The sequence below is a fragment of the Fragaria vesca genome, linkage group LG7 (genome assembly GCF_000184155.1).
Source record: "Fragaria vesca subsp. vesca linkage group LG7, FraVesHawaii_1.0, whole genome shotgun sequence".
In the NCBI taxonomy this organism is placed as follows: domain Eukaryota; kingdom Viridiplantae; phylum Streptophyta; class Magnoliopsida; order Rosales; family Rosaceae; genus Fragaria; species Fragaria vesca.
This window is the reverse complement of record NC_020497.1, coordinates 2,150,831-2,177,765: the sequence shown is the minus strand read 5'-3', so window position 1 is coordinate 2,177,765 and position 26,935 is coordinate 2,150,831. Positions and strand designations below refer to the sequence as shown.

The window sequence follows — 26,935 nt, the reverse complement described above, 5'->3', positions numbered from 1 at the left end:
CCACTAGACGAGCCTTGTATCTCACAATCTCGTTTTTCTCGTTACGCTTCCTTACAAATACCCATTTAAATCCTACAAGTTTAACTTTGGGAGGTGTGGGAGCAACAGGTCCAAACACCTTTCTCTTTGTTAAGAAATCTAATTCGACCTGGATTGCTTCTTTCCATTTTGGCCAGTCGTCTCTACGTTGACATTCATCAATGGAGCGAGGTTCGATGTCATTACTAATTATAATTTCAGTAGCTATTGCAAATAATACAAATACATCATCGATGATAATCTCATTGCGATTCCATATCTCATTTAAACATGCATAATTTACCGAGATTTCTCTATTCTCGGGAGTGGGTTCCAACGTTGAGGCGTCCCCCGACGTCGTTTCTTCTAGAACAGACCCATAATCCGGAATTGTCTCGTGAGATGGATCAGTTGAGATGGCGATGTCAAGTGGATTCGTTTGTACCGAGTTTACCCTCTTCCGGGGATAAGAATCTTTCGAACCTAACGGTCTACCTCACTTCTGGGCAGGGACATATGACTGGTTAGCCGCCATGGCCGTACCTCGTCCATCTGGAACGACACGTCCTACTGGGACATCTATCCTTGCAAGTACATTTGCAACAGGTATATGTGATCTCGTCACTTTAGCTAGATCAGAGAAAGCGTCTGACATATTTTAGGCTACACTCTGTAGATCTATAATTCTCCGCACTTTACCATCACATTGTGCGGTTCGGGGATCGAGATGAGACATAGTGGGGACATTCCATGTCAATTCACGTCGTTCATCAGGAACATTATCGTTCTTATCTCCCCCTAACGGCGGGAAGACTATCTCATTGAAGTGACAATCCGCAAATCTTGCGGTAAAGAGATCTCCTGTCAAGGGCTCTAAAAAGCGTATAATGGATGGGGATTCATATCCGACATAGATGCCCATCCTTCGTTGGTACGTTGTGGAGGCGCAATTGGCACAAAAACTGCGCACCCAAATACGCGTAAGTGCGAAACATCAGGTTCGTACCCAGTCACCAACTGTAACGCAGAATAAGGTTGGGTGGCAATGGGCCTCAGTCGGACCAACATGGCTGCATGCAAAATTGCATAGCCCCACGCAGATACTAGGAGCTTGGTGCGCATTACCAAAGTCCGTGCAATCATTTGTAATCTTTTAATGAATGCTTCTGCAAGACCATTTTGGGTGTGAACATGGGGAACCGGATGTTCAACATTAATCCCAAGGGACATGCAATAATCATCGAAAGATTTCGATGTAAACTCTCCGGCATTATCAAGTCTTATGGACTTGATTGGATAATCTGGATGGTGAGCCCTTAATTTAATAATTTGGGCAAGGAGTTTAGCAAACACAGCATTTCTCGTGGACAATAGCGTAACATGTGACCACCTCGTCGATGCATCAACCAAAACCATGAAATATTTAAATGGTCTGCATGGTGGTTGGATAGGTCCACATACATCCCCTTGTATTCTTTGTAGGAAAAGGATGGAGTCCTTTTCAGTCTTTGCATAAGATGGTCTTACATTTAACTTTCCCAATGAGCAAGCTTGGCACAATGTGTTGCTATACACAAGATCTTATTGGTAAGGAGATGCCTGTGTGATGAATTTAGGATACGGCGCATCATATTTTGACCAGGATCTCCCAAACGATCATGCCAAAGTACATAGTTGCTTGAATTCGGTAGCTTCTGGCTAGTGATGTGATTGGCCTCAATCAATCTAATGGTGGTCATGTAGAGACCACTAGATAGGCATTTTAGTTTCTCCAATGTACGCTTCCGGCCATACAAGTTTGAGGTTATGCAAAGGTATTCCACTCCTTTTTCCTCAGTAGTCTCAACGTGGTAACCATTGGCTCGGATATCTTTAAAACTCAACAAAGTTCTTCTAGAACGTGGAGAATATAAAGCCTCATTAATGGTAAATTTGGTACCATTGGACAATATAAAATGCGCTTTGCCATGACCCTCGATCAGGTTGGACTCACCCGATATGGTTGTCACAGAGGTATGAGTAGGCGAAAAAATTGAAAAATATTTTTTTATCTTGGAGTATGGTGTGCGTCGTAGCACTATTAGCCAGACAAGAAACTCCCCCACAAGACATGCCTATTCATAAATTTAATTCAATGGATCACATGTACGAAAATAAATAATTTTATTGAATTAAATATCCAAGCACAACCAAATTAATAAAAATAATTATTCCAAAATCACCAAATATTATCCGGAAAATAAAAACATATTTATGATAATAATATAAATATGGCATAAGTGCCTTTTATTTCCAAGTCTTCCGGTTTTCAATCCTCAATGTATTCATTGGCCGCTTGAAAATCAACGATCTCCAAGGTGGTATTAATAGGGACTGCTCTTCCACAAGATTGGCCTCTCGAGTTTCGCGTCTAGCGTGATACTCTCCTATCTCCTCATTCGTTGCACGACAAGTGCGAGACCAATGATCAGTGCCTCCAAATCTATAACATAAATTATGCTGATTTTGAGGGCGACGAGCCGGGCCAGCGTTCTCTCTGACTTGAGCTTGTCGGGCCGGAGCATTTTAGTTCCTACCACGTGGGCCTTGACCATGTCCTCCTCGGCCTCTAGGGCCATTTCTTTGGGGTTCACGGTCATATGGGCCATTTCTGGGTCCATTTCTTCTTCCCCTTCCACGGCCCATGTTCCTCTTTAAGCGATTATTTCCGCAATGGGCAACAATATTTGCTTCAGGCAAAGGAGCTGCTCTAGCACCAATGGGCCTCGCTTGATCATTCTGCATAAGTAGGTCGTTGTTCTTTTCAGCGAGTAACAAAGTAGTGATCAATTCAGAGAATCTAGCAAAGTTTATCTCCCTGTATTGTTGTTGCAGGACCATACAAGAAGGAGGGAAAGTGGAGAGAGTTTTCTCCAATAGATCAGCTTATGTGCGCTCTTCTCCACAGAATTTTAAGAGTGACCGAATGCGGCATATTTCAGAGTTATACTCATTCACAGTCTTGAAATCTTGAAAACGTATGTTCTGCTAGTCATGCCTTCCTTGTGGCAAATATATGGCATTCTGATGATTGAATCGCTCTTCTAGAGCGACCCAAAGAGACCGTGGGTCCTCTTCAGCTAAGTACTCCACAGTCAGGGTTTCCTCCATATGCTTCCTAAGGAAAATCATAGCCTTAGCCTTCATATCTTCTGGAGCAATATTGTCAGCATTGATCGTTGTTCTCATCTTTTGTGCAGTCAGATGAAGCTTGACATCTTGGGTCCACTTAAGGTAGTTCCGTCCGAAAACTTCCAAAGCGACAAACTCAAGCTTGTTGAGGATTCCCATTCTCTACAAGAATTTAAATGACAATAATCAGTGTTATGGGTAAAAACTTCCATAAACAATGAATAAGAAGTTCAGGTTCTATAACATTTATGAAAAACCAAATTTGAACATTTATGGTGAATTTATAAAGGGAACTTCAGGTTCCTTATATGGCATTATCGAAATGACAGGTTCGATATACATGAAAAATTACCACTCAACCCTTTCGGTAGCTTCAAATGAATACGACCAGGTACGAGGGACTGAGGTGGTGGAGCGAGGCTCTCTTAAGAACACACCTCAGGCGATTTTCCTAGACATCGAATCCAAGTGGGTGAGCCTATTTGAGAAGATTCATAACCTTTTCAATGTCTATCGAAACTACAGGTTCGATATATGTGTGATGTTTTGATTCAATATTTGAGAATGAACTTCTGGTTCCTTAAATATATATATTCAAATAAACTGAGCAGGTCCCATTGTAAAATAATTATGACAATTAATAAGAAATAAATACCACAAAACCGTTATGGTAATGTCTGAATCAAAGTTAATAAATTAAGAACAAATTTCGACCAATAATTATGATAACGTCGAATTAAAAGGCATATAATCTGCTGCTGGCAGTAATTTGTATTAACATTGAATTATTGGTATCAATTGCCATATGGTACAATGGTTGGACGACATGCTGTATACCAACTTGCGTTGGCTGGGTTCAAATCCCAGAAATAGCATTTTGCTTTTGCATTTTGTTAAATCTCAGTTGAACATGCAATTGTGTTCTTTTCCAAGCAATCTAAAAGGTAACCATCATATAGTAAAAAGGGTTCATGCATCATGGAGATTTTTCTTACTCAACTATAGGCTAATAGGCATGAACGTGAAAATCATAAAATTAGAGAAACCTACTTGGTTGAAGAGCTAGTAGATGATGTTGATAGAGTGATGAATCACCTCTTCACAGCAACCAAAGAGTATTCCATCTCTTCCGCTTCTTGTCCATCACCAAAATGAAATCCGTCTCTTCTCTCCGCAATCCATAGTCGATCTGAAACTTAGAGCTATTCGTGCTGATAACGTGTTGTAATATAAAGTGAAAAAGGATTTGAGAGTGAGAGAGTTTTGATGCAGACAAAATGGTAAGTCCTTTATTCATCTCATATGAGGTTTATATACTACTGCCTCATGTATACAAAAGGCAAGTAATGAATAGTAATCAGTTACAAAGAGAATGAAATACCATTTATTCTCTTAATCACTATTAATTCCTAAATAGCATAACTGATGCACACTAATGGAGGTGACATGAATAGCCATATTTACAACATGTTCAAAATTTTAACATATCAGCTCAGATAATTGGACGAAGTGAAACAAAATGGACTAATTGGTTGAAAATTGAGAGAACAAGGACTAAACATGAAACTAAGTCACGAACTGAAATGTCGAAACACTAAAAGTATAAGGACTAAACATGATGTGAAATTAGGGTTGTATTGTGCAAAGTATGTGATTCTTCATTTGAATTACTTAAATGTATGTAGGAGATCGACCTTGCTATGTCTACTTTAATATATGTATACGGCTTGTGCAGCTTACTGAGGTGCTATGGAGAAAGAGTTTTTTTATTTTATATTTTATTTTATCAGTAAACAACTAATGCGTTACAACGAGTCTATTATAAGTCGAACTCATTACATCTCACTTACAATGAGAGACTTATACCACTAGACCAAACGGTACTGGGCAGATGGAGAAAGAGTTTGCTTTAGCCTTCAGCAGCAAAAAAAAAAAAAAGGCGGATTGTACAGTAGTGGGCTTATGCGGGCTAGAGGGTCCCACCTTCAAAAGAAGAAAAAATTAAAAAAAAAAAAACCAAGGCCTCTGCTCCAACTATTCAAAAATCCATGAAGCGCGTCGTCCCACTCCCTGGAAGAAGTAGAAAGCAGCATCCATGAAAATATGCAAGAGCCGCAGGAACACATGGCGCTCTACAGTGAACAGTGTGGACTTGTTGTGTTTTAAACTGATTGCTTTAGAAAACAGAAGACTAATGAGAAGCTGTAATGTAAATTTCCATGTTCATCGACTGCATTTTCTTGTAGACCAAGTCAACGTGAGAGAGCAAATACGAAACTTTGATATAAATATTCTTCAAAGGGCGATGATTCTGGTCTGCTTCATTCTCAAATTTGCATAAAAAAAATTCCAGTGTTGGCACCAGCAATGCCATCAGTCGACGAAGCAACCTCGATCAAATGGCGCAAGGGCAATTTGATCGGGTCCGGGGCCTTTGGCCGTGTTTATATGGGCATGAATACTCAATCCGGAGAGATTATTGCTGTTAAAGAGGTCCTTTTTCCTGTTTTGGCTGTCAATCTGTATTTTCTTAAATTTTGGTTGGTGCTTATCTTCTTCATTTTGCATTGATTTGGCTTTGGTGTTGGTAACTTGGTATTCCCGATTGAATCCAGAGAGCTTATTTGTTCTTAGAGAGCTCGAATTTTAGCATTGCCTTTGCGCTGTCTTGGGTGTCATGTTTTGGTTGGTTTGGTTTTGTTCTTTTCACTTGATAGTATATCTAGTTTTAGTTCTTTTGGTTTCTTACTTCTGGGTTTAAATTAGTTCTGGTTGTGTTCTTTCTTTTGTTACTTAGTCAATTTAAAATTGATTTGGCTTAGGTGTTGGTGTTGGAGTTTTTTGGTTCAAGTTTTGGTTCTGCAGTTTCACCCAGTTTGTCATATCAATTCTTTGATGTATAATTTCTGAGCTGGTTTCGACTTGCTAATTTTCGGGTGCCATGTAGGCTCATACCAAGGTGCTTCAAGAAGAAGTGAGGCTTTTAGAAAACCTGTCTCATCCGAAAATTGTTGTGAGTAGGAATTTCTTGTATGAGTTGTATCTATCTGTTTTAACTGTGATGACTTGAAGTGCTCCACATTTCTGACCCTGTACTTGATTTTGGTTTCTTAGAGATGTTTAGGAACCGAGAGGGAGGATGAAACCTTGACTATGCTGTTGGAATATGTACCTGGTGGATCCATACAATCACTATTGGAGAAATTTGGATCTTTCTCTCTTCCTGTAAGCTTTTTGTCTACTAGTCCTCAATGCAAATGTTGTCGAAAAAGCAGACATGGTATCGTAGTCCCTTGTTCTTTGTGTTCGTTATGTTCTTCATTTCTGCTCTCAATTTTTGAGCAGGTGATTAAAAGATTCACCAAGCAGTTGTTGCTGGCACTAGAATATCTGCACAAGAATGGAATCATACATGGGGATATTAAGGTACTCTCTGCCTTACCTGCTACTGATGTAAAGCATGTATAAAGAATAATGTCTGAAATCCTTCTCCTAATATTTGCATTGTGTAATCATGTATAATATGTACTGCTTATAAGTTTTCAGGGAGCAAATATCCTTGTTGGTAGTAAAGGGCGCATTAAACTAGCAGATTTTGGTACATCCACACAGGTGCTATGAGTTGGTTTATACAATGCCTTACATTTCGATTGTATAAGTGTAGTGTTCATTATGCATCTAATTGTGAGGTGCATTATTGCAGGCAGCCATTTCAGGTTCAAAGCCTACGAGGGGTACACCATACTGGATGGCTCCTGAAGTCATTCGTGGGACTGGTCATGACTTGTAGGCATTACTTTTGCCCTTATACCAGTGACTATATGCTAGGCATGCTTTTTGATGATACAATCAGATGTAGTTTTATTTTGTTAATTTGACTTTGGGTAACATAGAGATCAGCTTCTTGATAGAGTGAGAAATTTACAAATAATTAAGGTAAAGAGGAATTGGAGTAAGAGATATTCTCCAAGAACAGTGAATATGAAAACAGAAAGTGATAATATAAGTGTGCCAGAGGCAAAGAAATAAGTTCTTATAACTCTAAATTCGATATATTATCTTGCTAAGGACTACTCTGTAGGAATATAGTTTGACAATCATGAATTTCAGCTTTTCCTTCTCTCATACTAACTACAGCAGGTTCTTTCTATGTAATTATTTAAGGATCCATAGTAAGATTGATTGATATATGAAAACATGTGATTTGCTAGCTCTGCGGATATATGGAGCGTTGGATGCACTGTGATTGAGATGGCCACTGGAAATCCTCCTTGGAACCAACAGTTTGAAACGGTAATCTATGTACTGATATCTTCATATATAGCAATGTAAGGAAGTTCTATCTGTCAGAATTGTTGTACTAATGGCATGTTCCTTCAGATTGCTGCTTTCTTTTACTGTGTAGGGACAAGCAAGTCTCATCCCCCAATCCCTGAGCATCTTTCTTCTGCAGCAAAAGATTTTCTGCATGAGTGTCTGCAAAAGTATGCTGTTCTAGCCGATAATCGTTCTAGATTGATTACATCTCCTAGATGTGTGTATATATATTGTGTTGAGCATTTCTTATCTTGGTCATATGATGATGTAGATTTTCATGTTCCAACTACATGTTTATTTGGAGTTTATATTTGCTGTTGTGTAATGGTAGGGAACCAACTGTAAGGCCATCCGCATCTGAGTTGCTTAAGGTAAATTGTTATTGAAATTTGTTAAAAGTTTTATTTTTCTACAATGGAAATCTTGTCGTGTGCAATATTTATATTACTACATCTATTTCAATTGGGAATTTGTGTTAATTGTGGCGTTATCTGCTAGTAGTGTATAATCTAATATCAATTCCAAATATCTTCTTTTCAACTTCTTATATTCACACATCTTCTCTATAAATTGCATGCAGCATCCTTTCTTAACTGGGAAAGAAGTGGAGTCTCAGAATCTTTCTCATTCTGCCGTCATGGTTGGTGTTGAATGTGGTCATACAATTTGTCATGGTTATGTTTCACTATTTAATTGCTTTCTTCACACACACACACACACACACACACACACACATGGAAATTAAGTGGCACTTAGTTTGCTATATTGAATTTGGATTCCTGTAAATGGTATGACAAAGTTATAAATCCCATCATGAAACAGGAAGTAGAAGTGGCATCCTCATTTTGCCAAACAAATTCTGATGAAATTGATAGCATGTGGGACAACGATGCAAACTCCAATTCTGTATCCAATCCAGCTAGTGGCGGAACTAGAACGTTGATTGTGGAGGGAGCCATCAAACAAGTGTTTTCAAAAATTTCTAAGTTCTTTAAGAGGTCGAGCAGAGCTACAAGAAATATATCGCAGAAGGGTGAGTTCAGCTATGCATCTATCATGGTGGCCACACAGAACTTTTCTGAGGAAAATAAGATCGGACATGGGGCATTTGGACCTGTTTATAAGGTAATTAAGGTTTGAGCCTTTATTAATTAAATAAACAGAAATTTTGGGAGTTGTTCCTCCTTTTGAGACATTTTCTCTACTGTGGTTTATCCATGCAGGGAAAATTGGTGACTGGACAAGAAGTAGCTGTGAAAAGGCTTTCAAAGAATTCAAACCAAGGAGAGTTGGAGTTTATGAATGAACTGAGACTCGTGAATGAACTCCAACACAGAAACATTGTTAAGATGTTAGGATGTTGCATTCATGGTGACGAAAAAGTTATAATATACGAGTACATGGAACACGAAAGTTTAAACTACCACTTATATGGTTGGGAATTACTATGACTTTAATCTTTAGTAATTGAATTCAAGTATATGTTCAAGAAATTACGTGTTATCTGATGTTTTTAACTACATATATGGTACAGGTTCCTCCGGTGACTTGCTACTAGATTGGAATAAGCGTTTCAACATAATTGAAGGAATTGCTCAAGGGTTGGTTTACTTGCACAAATACTCCAGATTGAGAGTAATTCATCGAGATATAAAAGCTGGTAATGTTCTACTTGATGCACAAATGAATCCCAAAATTGCTGATTTTGGTTTAGCGAAGAGTATAGCAGATGATGAAGAGACAGTAACAACTACGAGAATTTGTGGGACAATGTAAGTAAACATTTCACTAGTAAAACGACGTTCGTGGTCAGTTTGCTAAATGCTTTCCCTTTTCACTTTGGTGTAGGGGTTACATGGCTCCGGAGTACCTCATGACGGGCATCTTATCCATGAAAACCGATGTCTACAGTTATGGAGTGTTAATGCTTGAAATCATAAGCGGTAACAAAAATCACAAAGCTGGCCTCAACTCTTTGGTAAAAGATGTATGTGATTTACTGCAATTGTTGATGATTCTATATATCTTGTTTAAGCTGTAAGATTCAGTCATCTGTTATTTTAAATCAACTGATAGTTTTGTGTATTCATCAGGCATGGCAGCTATGGCAAAAAGGTGCAGGGCTAGAACTAGTGGATCCAAAACTTGAAGCTTCTAGTATTAACGAAGATCAATTGTTAAGATGCATCCATGTTGGTCTGCTGTGCACGGAAGAAAATGAAGATGATCGGCCGACCATGTCAGATGCGATATCTATGTTGACAAATGAAAGAGTGCCTTTGCCTAAACCAATAATGCCAGCATTTTCTAGGCCAGCATCTTCTAGCTTCATGACTACTGGTGGTATACATGGAAATGGACCAGAAACTATGTCCATCAAAGGTTTATCAACACTTGGCCAAAGTATTGACTTTACAATGAACAGTATGTCCTATTCTGATTTCGGCGGACGTTAACTGCATTTGTATGATCCTGTATTTGCCAATAAACCCAAGATGACCAAGGAGATCCGTTTGCTCTTTTATTTAAAGATGTGAAATTAGGGTTGTATTGTGCAAAGTATGTGATTCTTCATTAGGGTTGTGAGATGCTATCACTTGTCTATCTGTCCAAAATCTAATGCTATCAAGTCATTGTGAGTAGGGAACTTTGAATTGTGGGAATTCTGAATGTGCTAGACATTCCCACCGGAAAAGTTTAATCGCAGAAGGAGAAAGCAGATGAATTTCTCCATCTGCATTTAGTCAGCATTACACATGCACTATTGATAAACTCCCTGACCAAATATTTACCGAACTTGAAAGAATGGACCATAGACGCAGGGGTAATGTAGGGATGGCAATAATCCCCAGCGGGTAAGGTACCCATGAGTATTTAACCCCAAGGGAGGAGATATACAGGGATAAACGGGTGACTGGTATGGGGATCTTTAGTATTCGGATTTTTGAATCAGATACGGGGCGGGTATGATATTTTGATATTCGTCCCTATCCCCACCCATTTAGGATGTAAATATTATTTTTTAATATATATATTATTTATAAATAGATATTTATGTAAAATCTTTTGTGATATTTTTTTACTATGATTTTCTTAATGAATATTTATAGAAACTTCTTTTTTAACCGAGACCTGTATTCGTTTTTGTGGGATTGAATCAAGAAACTTATTTATATATGTATTTGCTTTTATTTTCATATTTTTATATTTCATAATTATTTTAAAAAAATTAATTATTACATAATTGCTAATAGGGATCAGGGCGGGTATGGGAACGTAATCTCCAAAGGAGACGGGTACGGGGAATCTTTATTATCTAATTACAGAGAATGGGACAGATACGGGGATGAGGAATAAAAAAAGGTACGAGTATAGTATTTTGATCCCTGACCCAACCCTACCCATTGCCATCCCTAGGGGCTAGGGTAACGTACCTTTTGGTTTCTCGATCCTTGTTTATGTTTATATTTGTTTGATACAAGGACAAATATTACCCATGATCAGTTTGCCGGAAAAGACATCACAGGTGAAAGATGTTACAAATCTTTATACATTCTTCTCCAAAGGCAATGTGTAGCTACGTTCACCAAGTGATGCAGACTGACATGCCAGGTGATGCAGTGTAAAGCATGATTCTACAACACTACATAATTTTGGATAGAATGCTCTAATTATAGTAGAGTGAGAGCTCAGATATATTATTTATAAAATGGTTCCTCCCCAAATCCAAACGGCCACACCAGGACAATGGGGTTGGATGTGAGGCGTAGAGAGAAGAGGACCGGGTAAAACTAGGAATGTTTATAGCAGAGTCCAACGGCAAGGAACTAGACAGCAGAAACAAAGTCTTGGAACCAGAAAAACGAAATACAAAATAAAGAACTCAATAACATTCATAAATCGTATATAAACACTTCTGAGATTTCATGCTGCTGATACATGGGTCACAACCATGGAATATGTTGCACACTAGATTGAGTCTGGGGAAAAATCGACACTAGTAACAACAGCACTAAGGCCAAAATATGAAGCAATGATACTGTAATTATGATACAATGTCACAGCTCGGATAGGATGGCAGGGATATAATGAGATAACTCAGCAGTAAGAGATTGAAATCCATTCACAAGCTGCGTGTGGAATTCTTGGTCTTCCTCGCCAATCAACCTGAAGTGCACACGGATGGCACGCTTGCATACAGCCATAAACTCAAGGAGCGCAGCAATGAGTTGCTGCAATTCTTGTGACCGCAACCTGGTTGCTGGCTCACCGGAAAGGAATGCAGTGCAAACACTTAGAACACCACTATTCACCTGCATATATAAAGTAGAGAATTTGATCAGCTATACTGTAGCGATGAATTTTATATCCGATGTCGACAAAGTAGAAAATGATCGATCAGAAACTGGAAAATATTGATTTAGAAGGGGTTTTAACAGAACTCAACCTGAACTGCAACACTTCCTTGAAGAATTCTCTGTAGGCTCTGGAGACGTGGGAGTTGATCCCCCTCAGAACTGCGAGGTTCTTCAAGTTCATTACGTAGAGCAGCAGTCCGAGTTTCAATCATTCCAATAGCATTTTCTACAGGGGAGAACTCAAGCGATTCGGATTTAGTAACTACAAGCCTGTTAACGAGAGCTGGGAATGAACCTTCAGTCTGAAGAACAGTCCGCCTCTTCCACTGGTCTTCCAATCCACCTTGAGTTTTTCCATTTTTGGTGAAAGGTGTATCAAACAAAAAACGGTCAAAGACTCGCGCACGAACACTTCCAGTCGAAAGAGAAAAGATTCTCTCCCTTCTGCTTCCCAAATCTTCGTCTTCCATGACTGGATCAACCGCAGTTATCTGCAGATAGCAGACACCAGGCTGCAACTCATCTGCCTTTACCTGCCTAGAATCCGGAATGATGTGCAAGGTGTGATTCCCATCCATCCTAGACTCATAGATATGGCTAAGCTTCTCCATTATGTCACCTAGTCTTACATCACGTGGCTCCCTGTATACATATTCCTTCCTGTCCAATTTTCCAAACCTATCGCCATAAAACCCCACCCTATAGTATGTTGCATCAGTGAATGGAATTGGGCTCGATTCCTGCTCAAGGATTGATTCATATATATTGGTAAGCATTGTGTGACATTTGCTCAGCTGTCCATATGCCCGCCTGCTTTTATATACTGGAATAACGAGTTCCAGAATGTTTGCACAGAAATGAAAAAGTTCAGCTTGAGAAAAGAGCTTATTTGCGAGTTGTAGGTACTTCACAGCAGAGTCAACAGTAAGTTTTGATGCACCATATCCCTCTACCTCAGCTGCAGCAGCCTCAGAGCTGATCTCACTACTGACCATTGGACAAATTTTACGTAGAGCAGTTATGTGATCTTTGCTCCAAACACCATCATTTCTGGCCACCAAAGCCTACAGATTGAATAGACTGTCAGCTAAAAACTAAACCACTGAACACTGAGTTTTTCTTCCTAATTTTCACTACAAAGTAGTCTGTAACCATCTTATGCAAAGTAATAAACCAGGTCAGAATCAACCTATACTCTTGAGTGCTGCTCTTATACAACAAAATAACCATTATATCTCCCTATGAGTTTCAATATAATTGGAGGCCATATTATATCTAGCTATTTGTTTCAACATTAATAGAATGGCTGTTAAAAGAAGGTGAAAAACCCAAGCAAGATATGTGCATGGAAGAAAAAAAAAAACTGTGTGTGTGTGAAAACGGAGGGGAGTAGAAGCAAACTGCACGTCTTAGAAACCATATACTTTAGATGTTGGAAAGGTCGGTAGTGGACTTGTGTCATGTTCTAATAGTTGGAAACAATGAAAGGAATTTGAGAACGGAGAAGTGTTCCAGTCAGAGGTCACATTGAAAGAGAAAAAATAAAAATCACAAAATCAGAATAACACTATACCTGCATTACAATACCAGCCACAGCGACAGCACATTGAGCAGATTCTGCCCACGACTGCATTTCTTGATGTGCATCACATAAATGAAGTAACCACATTATATGAAGATCTGGGACAGGAGCAAATGCCATAGCAAGTTTATAGAAGCTTTCTGCAGCTGCATATCTATCCATAGTCATCATAGAGCCCTGCAAAAGAATTTGTCATCAGAAATGTACATGCAAAAACAACTATTCATCTTGAGGATGGGGAATGAAAAGCTATTAAGTTTCAGATAATGATTTTTATCATCAAATGCAGAAACACTTCTATCCCTTTCATAAAATCCAGTTCTATCCCAAGTCAAAGGCAACCAGGAGCTGAAGAATCAACCCCATACTATCCCAAAATAGTTAAGTCGTGCACAAACGACAGATGTGTGTGTGTGTGTGTGTTTGTGTGCGCGCGTGTCATGAACAAGTTAGTGCAGGCACTGATAAACTAACCAGGAGTGCATGTTCCAAGCTGGCATCAAGAGCAAGAAGAAGACTGTCAGAGAGATATTTCACGTCTGACCAGGACCATCTATTTTCAGTCATTTTTTCAGGAATTTCTAATAAGGCACTCTCAGGAAGTCCACACTCTCTCAATAGACTGGGGCTCTTAGCTGCATCTGCCACTTCCTCCAGTGATTTGCGGAGGCGTCGAGCTTCACCACTCTCTTCTAGTGTTCCATCGGCCTTCATCTGAGTCACTTGTACATCAGACATCAACTCTGATAATGTAATGATTAGCATCGCCCTCAACCTTGCTGTCTGCATAAAGTAGTAAAAAGAACTCTGCCAAAGAAAAGGAACAAAATTTATTTTTATGTTGAAAAAAACAGGAGCATACAATGTATCAAAAGAAGCCTACCCTCATGAGTATCTGGAGCCCGTTAACAGCCCTTTTCCTGATATTGTCATTTCGGAACACTGCAAGTCGAAGAAGATGAAAAGTGACTTGCTTTAAGAAGCGGTCATTTTCCCTTGACATCAAAGTTGCGCCATGAAGATTGAAGACGCTGTTGAAGACAGGAAGCAATGATTTCCAGAAAGTCAGTGATTGATTCCGAGAGAAGAAGCTCATGAATATGGCTGTGACGCAATCAAATTTTCCGTAGTCAGTAGCAATGCTATGTGATGCTGCCATTACGGTAAACTTCTCAGTTATTTCCAAAACCTGAAGACTGACAGAAGCACTCAAGTTTTCTTCCCATAGTTCCTGAATATATAAAGTTATTGGTCACTTACTAGAAGCAAAAGAAACGAGCTGGATAAATGAAAGCAGTATCAATATATTCCGGAGAGCATACGACTCTTCAGCAGTTAAACAAAATAGATGTTTGCAGGAACCTTACCAATTTTTGCCTCAATATTGGATGCAAAGATTCTCTTAGTGCTTGAGCCGAAGCTCCAATCCTGGAAGATTGTGCATGAAGTAGAGCTTCTCTCAAGGAATATGGCTGGCTAGGAGAACTTAATTGAGAATTTACTCTCTGCCATGAGTAACCATTTTCAGGTGTACCTTGAGGCTGCATTGAAGATTCAAAGCTTGAGGACCCATAATAATTGTGAAGCTTGTACATTTTTAAAATTCAAGTTTGCCTACCCAAGATGAGAAATAGAACTACGGATAGTGACTTTCGTTATAGGCAGGTGAATAACAAAATTTTGACAGTTGGTCTCTTTAGCGAGAACAAAAGTATTAACTCACTCTGACTTCTTGTCTGGATGCCTCGGACAGATAGTTGTTGATTGCAGGAGAAAGTCTATCAGAATACTTGGGAGAAGCAGGGCCATCACCAACAGGACTTCGAGAACTAGAACCCATAAGCATGCCATCAGCAGGTTTTCTGTGCTGTAAAATGCATTAAATTTAACCACAGTTATAAGAATATCTTGATATTATTGAAAACAAGAAAGCATGAATGAGAACAAACGAATTGCTACAATATATAGAGGTCATTGCAAGCTAAACAAGTTAACAAAAGACAACCTCAAATAAAACAAGGCATTCCTCCATGAGTTTGAAGAATAATCTAGTTCTGGCGATGCTCTGCTGCCATGCCTTGACAAGTGACGCATCATCAAGGTTCCGTACAATTTGTAGAATAGCAACCAAGACTTCACGCTTTTCAACAGCATTGAGATTGTAAAAGACTGGCATTTCATCTAGAATCTGCATAGACGACATCATCACTGGTTAGGATTTTCTCTGTTTCTGACCATGATTTGATCCACATATCATTCTATATCTTCAAGCAGCACATACTAAAATATTATAGATACAGTTGTGCAGCCTTTATATAGGATGGAATAAGATTAGTAAGAAGATGATGCAGCTATGAGTGAGAGTATAATAAAAATATGCTTCTTGATATGGTGTACAATATGAAACCAAGGATTCAATTGGCAGAAATAATAGGGTATGTTACACATCAATACAAGTTATCCATAATATCCCACCACACAATCATTAGAAAAATGTAACTTGGAAAGAAAAACTGCCCGATTGAATCTATGTAAAGCATTTTGCACACATTGTATGGAATACTCATCATCTCTTGAACCTGTTGAGGTAGGGAGACACATCCCTGCTTCTAACTTCTGTGGTACTATGGGGGAACTCAGGTTGATTACTCACAACTGGATATCCCATTTTCCCATTGAGCAATGGAAAGGATGGGAAAATATGAACAACAAAACAAGTACATACTGCAGTACAAAAAATAAATAAATAAATAAACATGCACCTGTCCGATAAGTGGAAAATATAGCTGGGCAATATATAATTTATCTTCAGGTTTTTGGTATCGAGCATCAAACTCATGCTTGCACAACAGGACTACTAAAACTCTAGCAGCCTGCACAATAGAAAAAGAAAAAAAAGTTAAGAACAAAATCATAATATGTCCCAACTGGCACATTCAATCAAAGATATGTCCATTCTTCAGTGCTCAAGACCAGGCAAATTTGAGTATATTGAGTTGGTGTCTTGTATATACTTTCATGCTTCCTAGAGCGCATGATTAATTCAAAGGTGAAATCTAAGGACAGTTGAGTATACTCAGTATAGACCAGCATCCTTTAAAGTCAAAGGATATTATCCACTACTAACTTCTCATTTCTTATCAAAACAAAAAAGTGAAAAACAATATCTACTGAAAACTTGCCTTTGCCCGCAAAGATAAATCATCATGATCCCAAGTGAGAAAAAGCTCTTGGATCAAAACAGACGAGAGATAGTTCCTGCATCATAAACATTCAATTCGTCAAGACACTAAACTAAGTCCAACGTTTAAAGCTTCACATCAATGAAAAGACTTTTGATGATGAGATACCTATCAGAAGGGTCTCTCCCAGGCATTTCCACAAAAAGATCATGATCACAAATGATTTGCAAAAATGTGAGTTTGCAATCATGCAAAACCGATTGACATACCCCAGAAAACTTGTCAAGGTACAAGGATACCTGCAGCACATGTACAAAAAAGAAAGTAAAGAAAAGGATAAGTCTAACGATTTTATACAGTTGATCATTCAAATCTCATATTCATAAATTCCATGCATGCATGATGCATCTAGAGCAGGGATTATGAGATAACTCAAAGTTTCATGCTCTAACTTCTACATTTTAGATACACTCTCCTGATTCCACTATGCTCTCCTAGCACTAATGCAACCATCAAATATATAATATGTCTATCTGTCTGCATGTATCTATCTATATGTGAGCATCTGAGTACAATCAAAAGATAAGTGTTTGATCCAAGGTTTGAATAAAACATTAAAATGCGCTAATGTTCATGAAATAAATGAGCCTTTAGAACAGCATCTAGGTTAGCCCTCTGAAACTAAATTGTCTGCAACACTTCTTAATAAAGTAGTATCAATTAGAATTAGCTGTCTTGACAGAGAGATCTGAATAATGAAAGCCAAGCAGAAGCCATACCAGTTCAAAAACTTGGCGAGGTTCGATAATGGACAAGAGATCATAACAGAAGAAAGCCAAACTGCTATTTAAACGCTTTGCCAAGCCCAGTCCCTTCTTACAACGTTCATGTACCTCAGTTAGTAGGCAATCATACAACTGCATTATGCATCTGAATACACCCTCTTTCAATTGCATAGGAGGAATGTCTTCACCTGCAGAAAAACAAATGGAGCATAAATTAGCCTGTCAAAGAGTCAAGTGAAAGAATAATATATCTGCAAATACAGGTCGCAGAAACTGGGCAATTTCAAACCTATATACAAAGAAAGAAAGTTACATAACATCAATATCAACTGATGTTAATTAAGAAACATACATTATGGAGACCCAGTATTATTTTATAAAATACTATAACTTTATACAACTGCCGTGAAATTGAAACTGCAAAAAGAAAAAATCAATAGGCAAGTACTGCTAATAGGCTTCTTTAATCTAAAAATTATTAGAAATTAAAATTAAAAATAAGCATCTGAGAGAAAGTACAGATGCAGCTTAAGAGGAACACCCCAAATTAAAGTCAAAAGAAAGAGCAATCAGAGCATATTGTAGGAATAAATATCCTTGCTTTAAAGTCTACCTAATGGAAGATTATGATAGAAGAGTCGCATCTTTTCCAAAGCCATTGACTTGACAATCAGCTCAAGGAAAAACCAAGCCATTGCCAAAACATCATCATACACAGGTCCAACACGGTATCCTTTAGCCTGCACAATCAAATCATAGTTACAATATAGTTGGACTCTTTGGGAAATAAATTGATGATAAGTATCATTACCAAATATGACAGCCATCACACACCATCAAAAGATGCAACCACACATGCCACAAGCATCATTCAAAGATTTAAGGGTTCATAACTATATCATTAGAAAATCTTCAAAATCCAAAAACAGCGCTTTTCATTACAAGTAGATGATAATAGAAATTATCATTTGAAGAACACCCCTAAGACAGGCGTACCTTACTACGAGCCAAACTTCCCCAAACAGTTGACAAACCAGGATAAACTGGTGGTTGGCGACCCCCAAAGTCATCAAAAGCATAATCAACATAGTTGACGAGGAAATGGTTTCTTTCGGCATCATCAACCGACTCCTGTTGCACCCTACATAAGGTATTCCATACGTCAAACATTCAGGTTCCTCTGAAACAAGTGCGACAATAAATAGAAAGATCTCAATAGCTGATCCAGAGTACAAAAGTTAAACCAAGCTACCATATCAAGCACAGGATGAAGCAGGTCATATTTCTGCATGTGCATGTTTGTGAAATTACCCTAAACCCAAACATATAACCAAATTCAATTTCTACTGTAGCCTTGCTTTACCCATGTCTCTCTTTCTATTTAGTCAATCAAAAGACAAGAGACCAAAAGCTACAAATTAATACTGAAATATATATATATAGAGGCGCACGTCCGCATCAGGCTTAAAGTGCAGAGGTCCCTCATTCTCCACCCTCCGACGCTGACGACGGCGCGCCTCCACCCCAGAAGACTCCAGCAGCGTCCCCGACCACTTTCCCTCACCGGCGAGTCCGTTCTTTTCCAGTTTCTGGCCAGATCACCCAAAACTTCAAACAAAGTCGATCACGCCGGTAACTGGAATTCGGCGGACTCACTGGGCAGGGAAAATGGTCGGGGACGCTGCTGGAGTCCGCTGGGGTGGAGGCGCGCCGTCGTCGGCGCCAGATGGTGGAGAACGGAGGGACGTCCTCACTTTAAGGACCGTGCAGACGTCTGCTCTCGAACGGCTCCGTGTGTATATATATTAGACCAATATTACAAGAAGGTTCAAATCCTTTTTTTTCGTCTCAAACAGAGATACAAATATACTCTGAAGAATGTAAGGACATAAATCAAGAGTAAACCACACACCGGGTAACGATATTAACCATGGCTCTGAAAGCTGCAACCTGAAAGCACCAAAAGAACAGAAAATAAGATGGCAGCATACAGCTCAGAAAGCAGATAAAGCTATATTGCTAAGCAACCTAGACAATTCAGGAACGGAATCAATAACCAGTACTAGAATTGTGACATTACCTGGAGGGTTTCTCCACCATTGCCTATTAGATGGAGAAGCATGTTCAAAATTGGATGGAGAAATTGAAGCAAAGCAATGGAATCGACATTCTTCAAACTGTTAATAGCCTGCATCCGAAATCATAACTCAATATAACTTTTTCTTATCGTGTTCCCTCTATGTTACATCCCACCACTCCCTGGCAACAAAGTGTGTGTATGTAAGTATATAGTATATATATATGTATTTATTATTGTGTGTATGTACTATAAAACCGAAAAGCTATATATCATTACACCTCACTGCATGATCCATATAAGTCAGACACATCACAACCCACAAGAGGATCGGTAGGGAGACTATATTGAGGTTCAGAGAGGGAAAGAAAATCAGCACAAACTGATCATACTTTAATAGGATACGCATGCTAGTATCTGCAACTTTTATGATATAAAAAAAGTAAATTATAATTAAAACAAACAAACAAAAAGAACCTTCTAAGATATCTAAGTTCATGGAATTCTTTTTGCCAAATAATACAAACTAAGAACAGCACAAGTGGCTTAAGAATAAAAAAAGTATACAGAAGAATATACCTCAAGAAGTTCAGAACCCCAAGGTGCGCTTGTTCGAAGAGTGTGCCTATCATATTCAAGGAAAAAGTCTCTTATTCGCTCATTGATCGGGTATAACGACGAACAAAGTCTTAAGCGCAATCGGAAGACATTCTTTCCATCTTCCAAATAATCCAACCTCTCCTACAAAAGGGAAGATAAACAGGCAATGTGATTGTCAGTCCAAGAAACTGAGATTGGACCTAAATGTATGTCAGCTTCTTACCAACTACAAGACTAAAATCCTGCTCATGTATACATGATATTAACAAAAGAGCTTGCTCGCAAACAAACAACAAAAAATGAAATCGATATACACTTGTTTAGATTTAGGAGAAATTGAGACTTGACAGTTAGGTATATCATAATTATAGAGGTTCAAGCTAAAAAAGCATCCAAACAAAATCAACTTGGAAAAAATCCTAACGAGTTATATATTTTTATAAAATTCCACTGGTAAAGAGTAAAACACAATATAAATTTAAAGTGAAACAGAACATACTCTGCCCATATCCTGAAGATAATGTGGAACCAACTCTTTCATGATTGGCAATGAAATTTCAGATCGCAACCTGAGCAAAACAAGAATCAAGGCTTTGAGATACCATAAAAATAATCAAAACTTTGAAAGGAAAAAGGCAAACAAATGGCAAGATGATAATGAAAACAAACAAATATAATTGATTTACCCTTAAATAGTTTAAGTGAGAAAGAGGAATAGTGGAATAATAATACTATTTAATTGGTAACAACCGTACACAGAATCATTTATTAGAAAAGAAGCTCAAGGCATAAATAAACTAAGGCATGTGCTTATATTCAAGTATCCTACTACTTTTTTTTTACCCTAAGCCATAAGTATCCAACTACTTTGACCCCAAGTATTTGTTTAGCTAACTAGACGCAACTGAGGAAAGGTATCTATGTGCCTGTTATTACTCTCAATAAATTTTAAAAAATTTCAGTGGATTAGATTAGTTTCAAAGGAGAATAAAATATCTAACACAGGTTATACATGATTAATATACTAAATGAGCAACCATGTGCCTGAAACAAAACGAGTTACATTCAGTTTTAAGACAAAAGATGAAGAAACATCATAAATTAAGGCATATACATACTGCGCAAGTGTGGACAGTGGAAGTGACGCATATCCAATTACTACCTGGAGAGTGAATGCATGGAATAGTCATTTAACAAAGTAGATAAAACTAGTAAACAAACTTGGGCAGGAGGAGAAGAATAAAAACTGAAATTCAGCAAGTTTTTCAGATAAACAAAGCAAAAGCTGGACTTACAGGCTTTGGTGCTTCCAACTTTGTTTGAAGATCAACATGAAAGAAAGTAAACAAGAGATGATGTGTTGGTGTCCACGTAGCCGGGAGGGAAAGTTTGATCTCATCATGGTAGCATGCTACCCTCGCCCCCACAGTAACTTGTGTATGAGCCCACTTCTGTAGTGATGCACCTGGCTCCCTTGGATACATTGCCTAGTCATATTAGTTGCACAAACAAAAATAATGAGAATATTGAACTGCCAAAGTAACACTATTATCTCTAAGAAACTTTAATGTCACATAAGGAAACACCAAGAGAGATACATTTACCTCTAAAGGCTGTCCACGAATGTCAGTATCATCCTCCCGAAGTTCAACCCTTATGAACAAATTCCTCTTCCGACTTAAACTAACAGTCATGGGATATACATAGAGACAATGAAAAAGCTGCAAGAAAGGCCCGTTTCTTGTTGTAGTACGGAAGTCGAAAGCTTGAAACTGGAAGTTAACAAACAGCATCAGTTAGTATATTTCAGGAGTGCAAGTATAGAAACTACAAATGATTAACAGAAAGAATAGTCAGGATTTAAAATTATTTATGATGTAGATGCTTCCATCTTATGCTGCGTGCACACAGAAAAGCATACAGGAACAATAAAAGGCAAATAGATACATATGTTCAGATTCTATAGTGTACAGACAACAATTTATATAAATGAAATAGAGCACTGGTACAAACACAAAGGCTGGCAATATAGTCATTAGTTAAAACAGCCATCAAGTACAGTGGTGTGACATCCTAACAAAATACACAGATACAACAAAACAAAACAAAAAACAAAAAAACCTCAGAAATGAAATAGGACATACTGCAGTGATGTCCTATTTCAAAAACCATTTCTGCAAGAAAAAATAGGCCCATAGTGACACTTAAAGATGACGACAAAAGGCAATATGACAGTTTGAAACTTACATCATCAGGACCAGTAACTGGATTTCCATGATAATTTGATCCATTTCCAGAAATCTCTTTGGTATCAAAAGAATTCCATTTAGAACTGCTACCCTGAGGACCATCCAAACCATTACTTGGGAGCTTCCCATACGTGGAATCGTTAATGCGATCATCAATAGAATCATTGGTCACACTACCACTTTCAGATAAATTTTCCAAGTCAACATGGTCATTCTGATGCTTCTCGATTTCTAGCCTCAAAACACCTTTCACAGGTTTATGAATCTTGCGTTTGGGATCCTGAAATTTTCAGCAAGACCACACAAAAAAGGTCCATCATAATCTGAACAAAAGGGCATTGATAGATTTCATTCATAGGCTCACCAGGTATTTAATGAAACCTCCAATAAACAGAAAAGAACAAAAAATTATCGGTATGCCAAACATAATTTTGGGGTAAGCCAAGAATGCAAATGCAAACAGGAATCATTAACATAAAAATTCATTCAAAAGGTGCATACCTGAAATGAGTCCTCAGTATAGCTTTCTTTAACTTTATTTAAGTTTGATATTTCGACAACAACGGAGCTTCGACTTGAATAACCTAGCTTCCCATCTAATGTGACTTTAGCACTGGGCTCAAACACACCATCATGAGAGCTACCTGATATACTAGGAGCAAGAGGACTGCTTGGGGAAGCAGACCCACCAGAAACTGCACCGATGCTGTTATCAAATAATGAAACCATAGCCCAGGCAAAGGACTCTCTGTAAGGCATTATTTGAGACCAGACCTGCAGTTTTTGCTTTTCTTTCTCAGTCAATTGTACCTGTTCAGGAAAATAGATGTTACACAGAACAGAAAAAATAAACAGTTTGGAAAGTAGCGTAATATTTGTACACACAAATAAAGACAGATCATGTACCCAGAAAGAAAATAAGAGCTGACTGTATCTCTTCAGACCAAGAAAATAAGGCTTTTTGCTTTCAGCATTGTGCAAATTCTATTTTATTTTGTTTATGTACCCAGAATTCTCCTAAATCCACTTCATGATCCAGACAGCAAAGTGGCGCCTCCTGCCAAAACCTACAAGGGAACTCTAGCAGATAGCTTCGCAGCTACCATGAGAAGGATTGAACCACAGACCACATGGAGTAAATTATGGGCCTGACCATTCCTACTACCCCTCGGTAGCGACACAGCAAATTGGGTTGACACAGCCTATTTCCCATTCCATGGAATTTGTAAACAGAAACGAGGAAACCCAATTCTTAACAGATGACACATGCAACTCTAGCCTTGCATAGGAACTGCCTACTCCTGCTTAAGAGAACTCTTGCCATTTAAGACCATCCAAGGATATGCCCACCATTAAAATTACATTGAAATCATGCATCTTCCTCAAAGAAATTATATTGTCTTGCTCTTGCTTTTACAATGACCTAAGTGTAGTTCAAACTAATCCTCACACCAGTCACACATGAATGATTTCTAGACATTCTACCAGTCAAACCAATGAAACAACGTTCCTCCAAATGGTAGCACTTCTAAACTATTCAAACAAGTTGCCACTCATCCCATAACTTACTAAATTTTTCAGTTTGAAAGTCCTTGTGCGAGGCAGAAATTGAAACATACAGCTTCGCAAGATAGTCAAATAATTGGATGAGAATATTATTTAACATCTTGTTAAAACAACTTTAACTATAACCAATACTCACAGACACATAGAAAGCATTAGGCGTTAACTAGCATTTCTTCTTTTTTCTTTTTCTTTTTTTGGAAAAGGATGTCAAATCGACCCATCTAGAATAGCAAATTTCAACCAATCACTACTTGGGAAATGTAACAGCTAAATTAGATATGTGACGTACCGGTTCTTTATGAGAATAAACTGCAGGTGTAATCCCGCCTTCTTCTGTGGCATGCTTCTCTAATTGGATGAGAAGACAAACTGATGATGATGGAGCGTCTAAATAGAAGATTCCACGGGGTTCAAAAGAGATCTTCACCAAAAATGTTGACATGGGCAATAGTAAATTTTGTCAGTCATAATGTGTGCCAAAAATGTACTTAAAGGACAAAGGATGGCCATAAAAGTGGTGGGGCAAAAATAACTGAAGTTCTTACATTCTGTGTTTCAGTTGGTGTGTGACGAAAATAGAAATCCTCTGACAACTTTTCTCTTCTCTCCCTATTATATAAGCAAATTGTACCATAAAACGGCTCTACATGAGGGAGGACAGGACACATAGAGAAAGAGAACAGAAAGTCAGAAACTTTGAAACAGCTGCACGTTACAGAAGCAACAGTATGGAGAAGTAAGCATAATGATATGGCACCAGTTAAAAAATATAATACTCACCAACTAGTCCCGCTTGAAATGATAGTGACAGAACTTTCACTGAGATCTTTAAGCCGCTGAGAGAAGTTGAGAAAACAACCATTAATAAACACAAGGAAAAAGTAATCAGGCTATAAGAACTCCTACACAACACAAAGGTTTTACAATTGCCATACTGAGATAATGGAGTTTCTGGAATCCTTTGACCGCATATCAATGATCTTTCATTTTCCCAATCAAAAGCTGGTTCATAAGCAGGGAGAGGAGATTGACCAAAATGCTGCACACATTATCAAAATTAACTTAGTTAGCACTAAACGTGGGCAGGTGGATCATCAGTACTAGTGTAGCTATATGTTAAGTTAAACTGGTGCTGCATGTGAAGAAATGAAATGTGTCCTTGAGCCAGTACAACCTTTGGATCATTGGAGTGTGCTGAATCAGAGGCTACATCCGTGAATTGGCGCCCTGAGGTACTTGGTAAATCATCATCAGTGGTATCGTCCGCCTTGGTTCGCCTTGCACCGGCAAGGTGCATTTCTGCAAAGGGTTTAAAATATTTCAAGAATACTACCAAGTGGATGATAGAACCAGCGTCGCTCAATCCTATTCAAATCTAACTTCTTGTTCCAACTTAAGTAATCATTCACAAACAATTAGCATCTAACAGGGAGTTAGTCCCGTATACAATTTTAGCACTTGACTGCACCATTCTTGCACTTAAATTCATCACTAGCGACGGAAACACGTTCATTGCAGGCCAATTCACAGCATCACAGATTCTTTAAATCTAGTTCTAACTTTATTTTTGTCCTGTAATAAAAGATCCTTTCTAAACAAAATCCAAGTTACCAGAATTCTACAGTATCCTCTTGGAATTCCTTAAAGAGCAAGGTACACCACGAAAAAATAGAGCCCAAAGAATCTAACTTTCTCCCTTGATTATGAACTCTACAAAATAAGGCCTCGGCCAAAATAGTGATAAACATACACATTATACCAATCCTATACTTCTGCAAAGAGGGTTCAACTTTCTAGGTCAAGTTTTCGACAGACACACAATATATAAACAGTATCAGATTAAACCCTTCTGCATGTTCTTGTAGAAAAACTCAAAAGACTGCAATTAAGGGGCATCATTACCAGTCTCAATATCAGTGTCAGGCCCCTCATAAATCTGGTTCTGAAACGCCGGCGGGCCAACGCTCTCGTAATGGCCATACTTATTGTCATCCTTAACCCAGTCTGTAGTGTAGCACTGCACCAGCTCCTTCAGATGTGGCCACTGCTCCAAATTCTCCTCAAACTACAAAACAACCAAAACCCAATTCACCAAACAACCAAAGCACCAAAACCCAATTCACCAAAACACCAAAACCCACTTCCCAAAACAACAAAGACACACACCCATGTCCCCAAAACTCCAAAGCAGAACCACATTACAGTAAAGTTTGATTCTTGGAGCCAAGAAACAGAGGGCATCAGGGGCATTACCTTGTTGTGCCATTTCGTGGTGGCCGGAGTGGAGTCGCGGCGGGGCCGGAGGCTGAGCATGGCCGGATCTAAAGGTCCAAGCTTTGAGAGCTGGAGAATGGAGGGGGTTGGTTTTCTTGGGTTTCTTTAATGGGGGTTTGGTTGAAGTGAACTGGGTGGAGAAATTGGGAAATGTAGTGCTGTATTTGGTAGATCTTAACTGCAACTAAAAGCGAAAGTCTTAAACAAACAAACAAAAACCTGAAAGGAAATAGGAGTGAGTGAGAGAGTGAGAGAGGTTTGAATTGAATTTGAGGGCAGAAAACAAAATACAAGAAGAAGAAAAAGAGCAGAGCTTTGAGGTTGGTTCAAGTCAAAAATGAGTCCAACCAAAAACCAGGGGAGAAACGCCAAAACTGGTCATGGCTGGTTTTATCCGCACCCCAATGCTTCGGGTCTTGGATTATTTCCATTTGTTTTATTCTTTTCTTTTTGTCATGTAAATTTCATGTACATACAGTATACATGTGTACCAACATTTGGTCATTTTTGTTATTCGTATGGAAAATGGATTGGAGATAAGAAGGAGAAAAATGAACAAGCACTGTGTCTTGATGGAGGCATGGAGCCAACTCGATTTGTGCATGTATTATTTTATTGTTAGTAACGTTAATATAGTTCTACTTGTTTTGAAGTCTAATACCTGTAATTAGACATGAGATTAGATATGTGATGGAGATAGAATGAATAAGACGAAAATGCTTGAAAGTATGACATTATAATTTAATTATATACGAG

General features: G+C 38.4%; 2 protein-coding genes across 2 annotated transcripts; one reads left to right on the top strand and one right to left on the bottom strand.

The window, feature by feature from the left end:
• The first annotated feature begins 5,556 nt into the window (after positions 1-5,556).
• On the top strand, positions 5,557-9,962 carry LOC101295466 (G-type lectin S-receptor-like serine/threonine-protein kinase B120-like). The gene is made up of 15 exons (XM_004308192.1): positions 5,557-5,682; positions 6,137-6,202; positions 6,304-6,414; positions 6,535-6,615; positions 6,736-6,801; positions 6,893-6,975; positions 7,401-7,482; positions 7,570-7,673; positions 7,838-7,877; positions 8,087-8,146; positions 8,329-8,631; positions 8,730-8,940; positions 9,041-9,278; positions 9,355-9,493; positions 9,600-9,962. The coding sequence occupies exons 1-15, from the start codon at positions 5,557-5,559 to the stop codon at positions 9,960-9,962; spliced, it is 2,073 nt and encodes a 690-aa protein (XP_004308240.1).
• Positions 9,963-11,323: 1,361 nt separating this feature from the next.
• LOC101307146 (dedicator of cytokinesis protein 7-like) lies at positions 11,324-26,327 on the bottom strand. The gene is given in 29 exon segments (XM_004306524.1): positions 11,324-11,819; positions 11,954-12,928; positions 13,438-13,623; positions 13,921-14,253; positions 14,330-14,677; positions 14,814-14,987; positions 15,170-15,313; positions 15,452-15,634; positions 16,209-16,319; positions 16,629-16,704; positions 16,797-16,927; positions 17,408-17,601; positions 18,027-18,153; positions 18,410-18,554; positions 19,326-19,363; positions 19,494-19,601; positions 20,070-20,231; positions 20,590-20,659; positions 21,209-21,252; positions 21,386-21,577; positions 21,695-21,862; positions 22,338-22,619; positions 22,814-23,149; positions 24,195-24,326; positions 24,439-24,599; positions 24,830-24,944; positions 25,080-25,204; positions 25,808-25,970; positions 26,159-26,327. Coding segments are annotated over 29 exon segments (5,538 nt in total). The 5' UTR covers positions 26,219-26,327; the 3' UTR covers positions 11,324-11,564.
• Between the last annotated feature and the right edge of the window lie 608 nt (positions 26,328-26,935).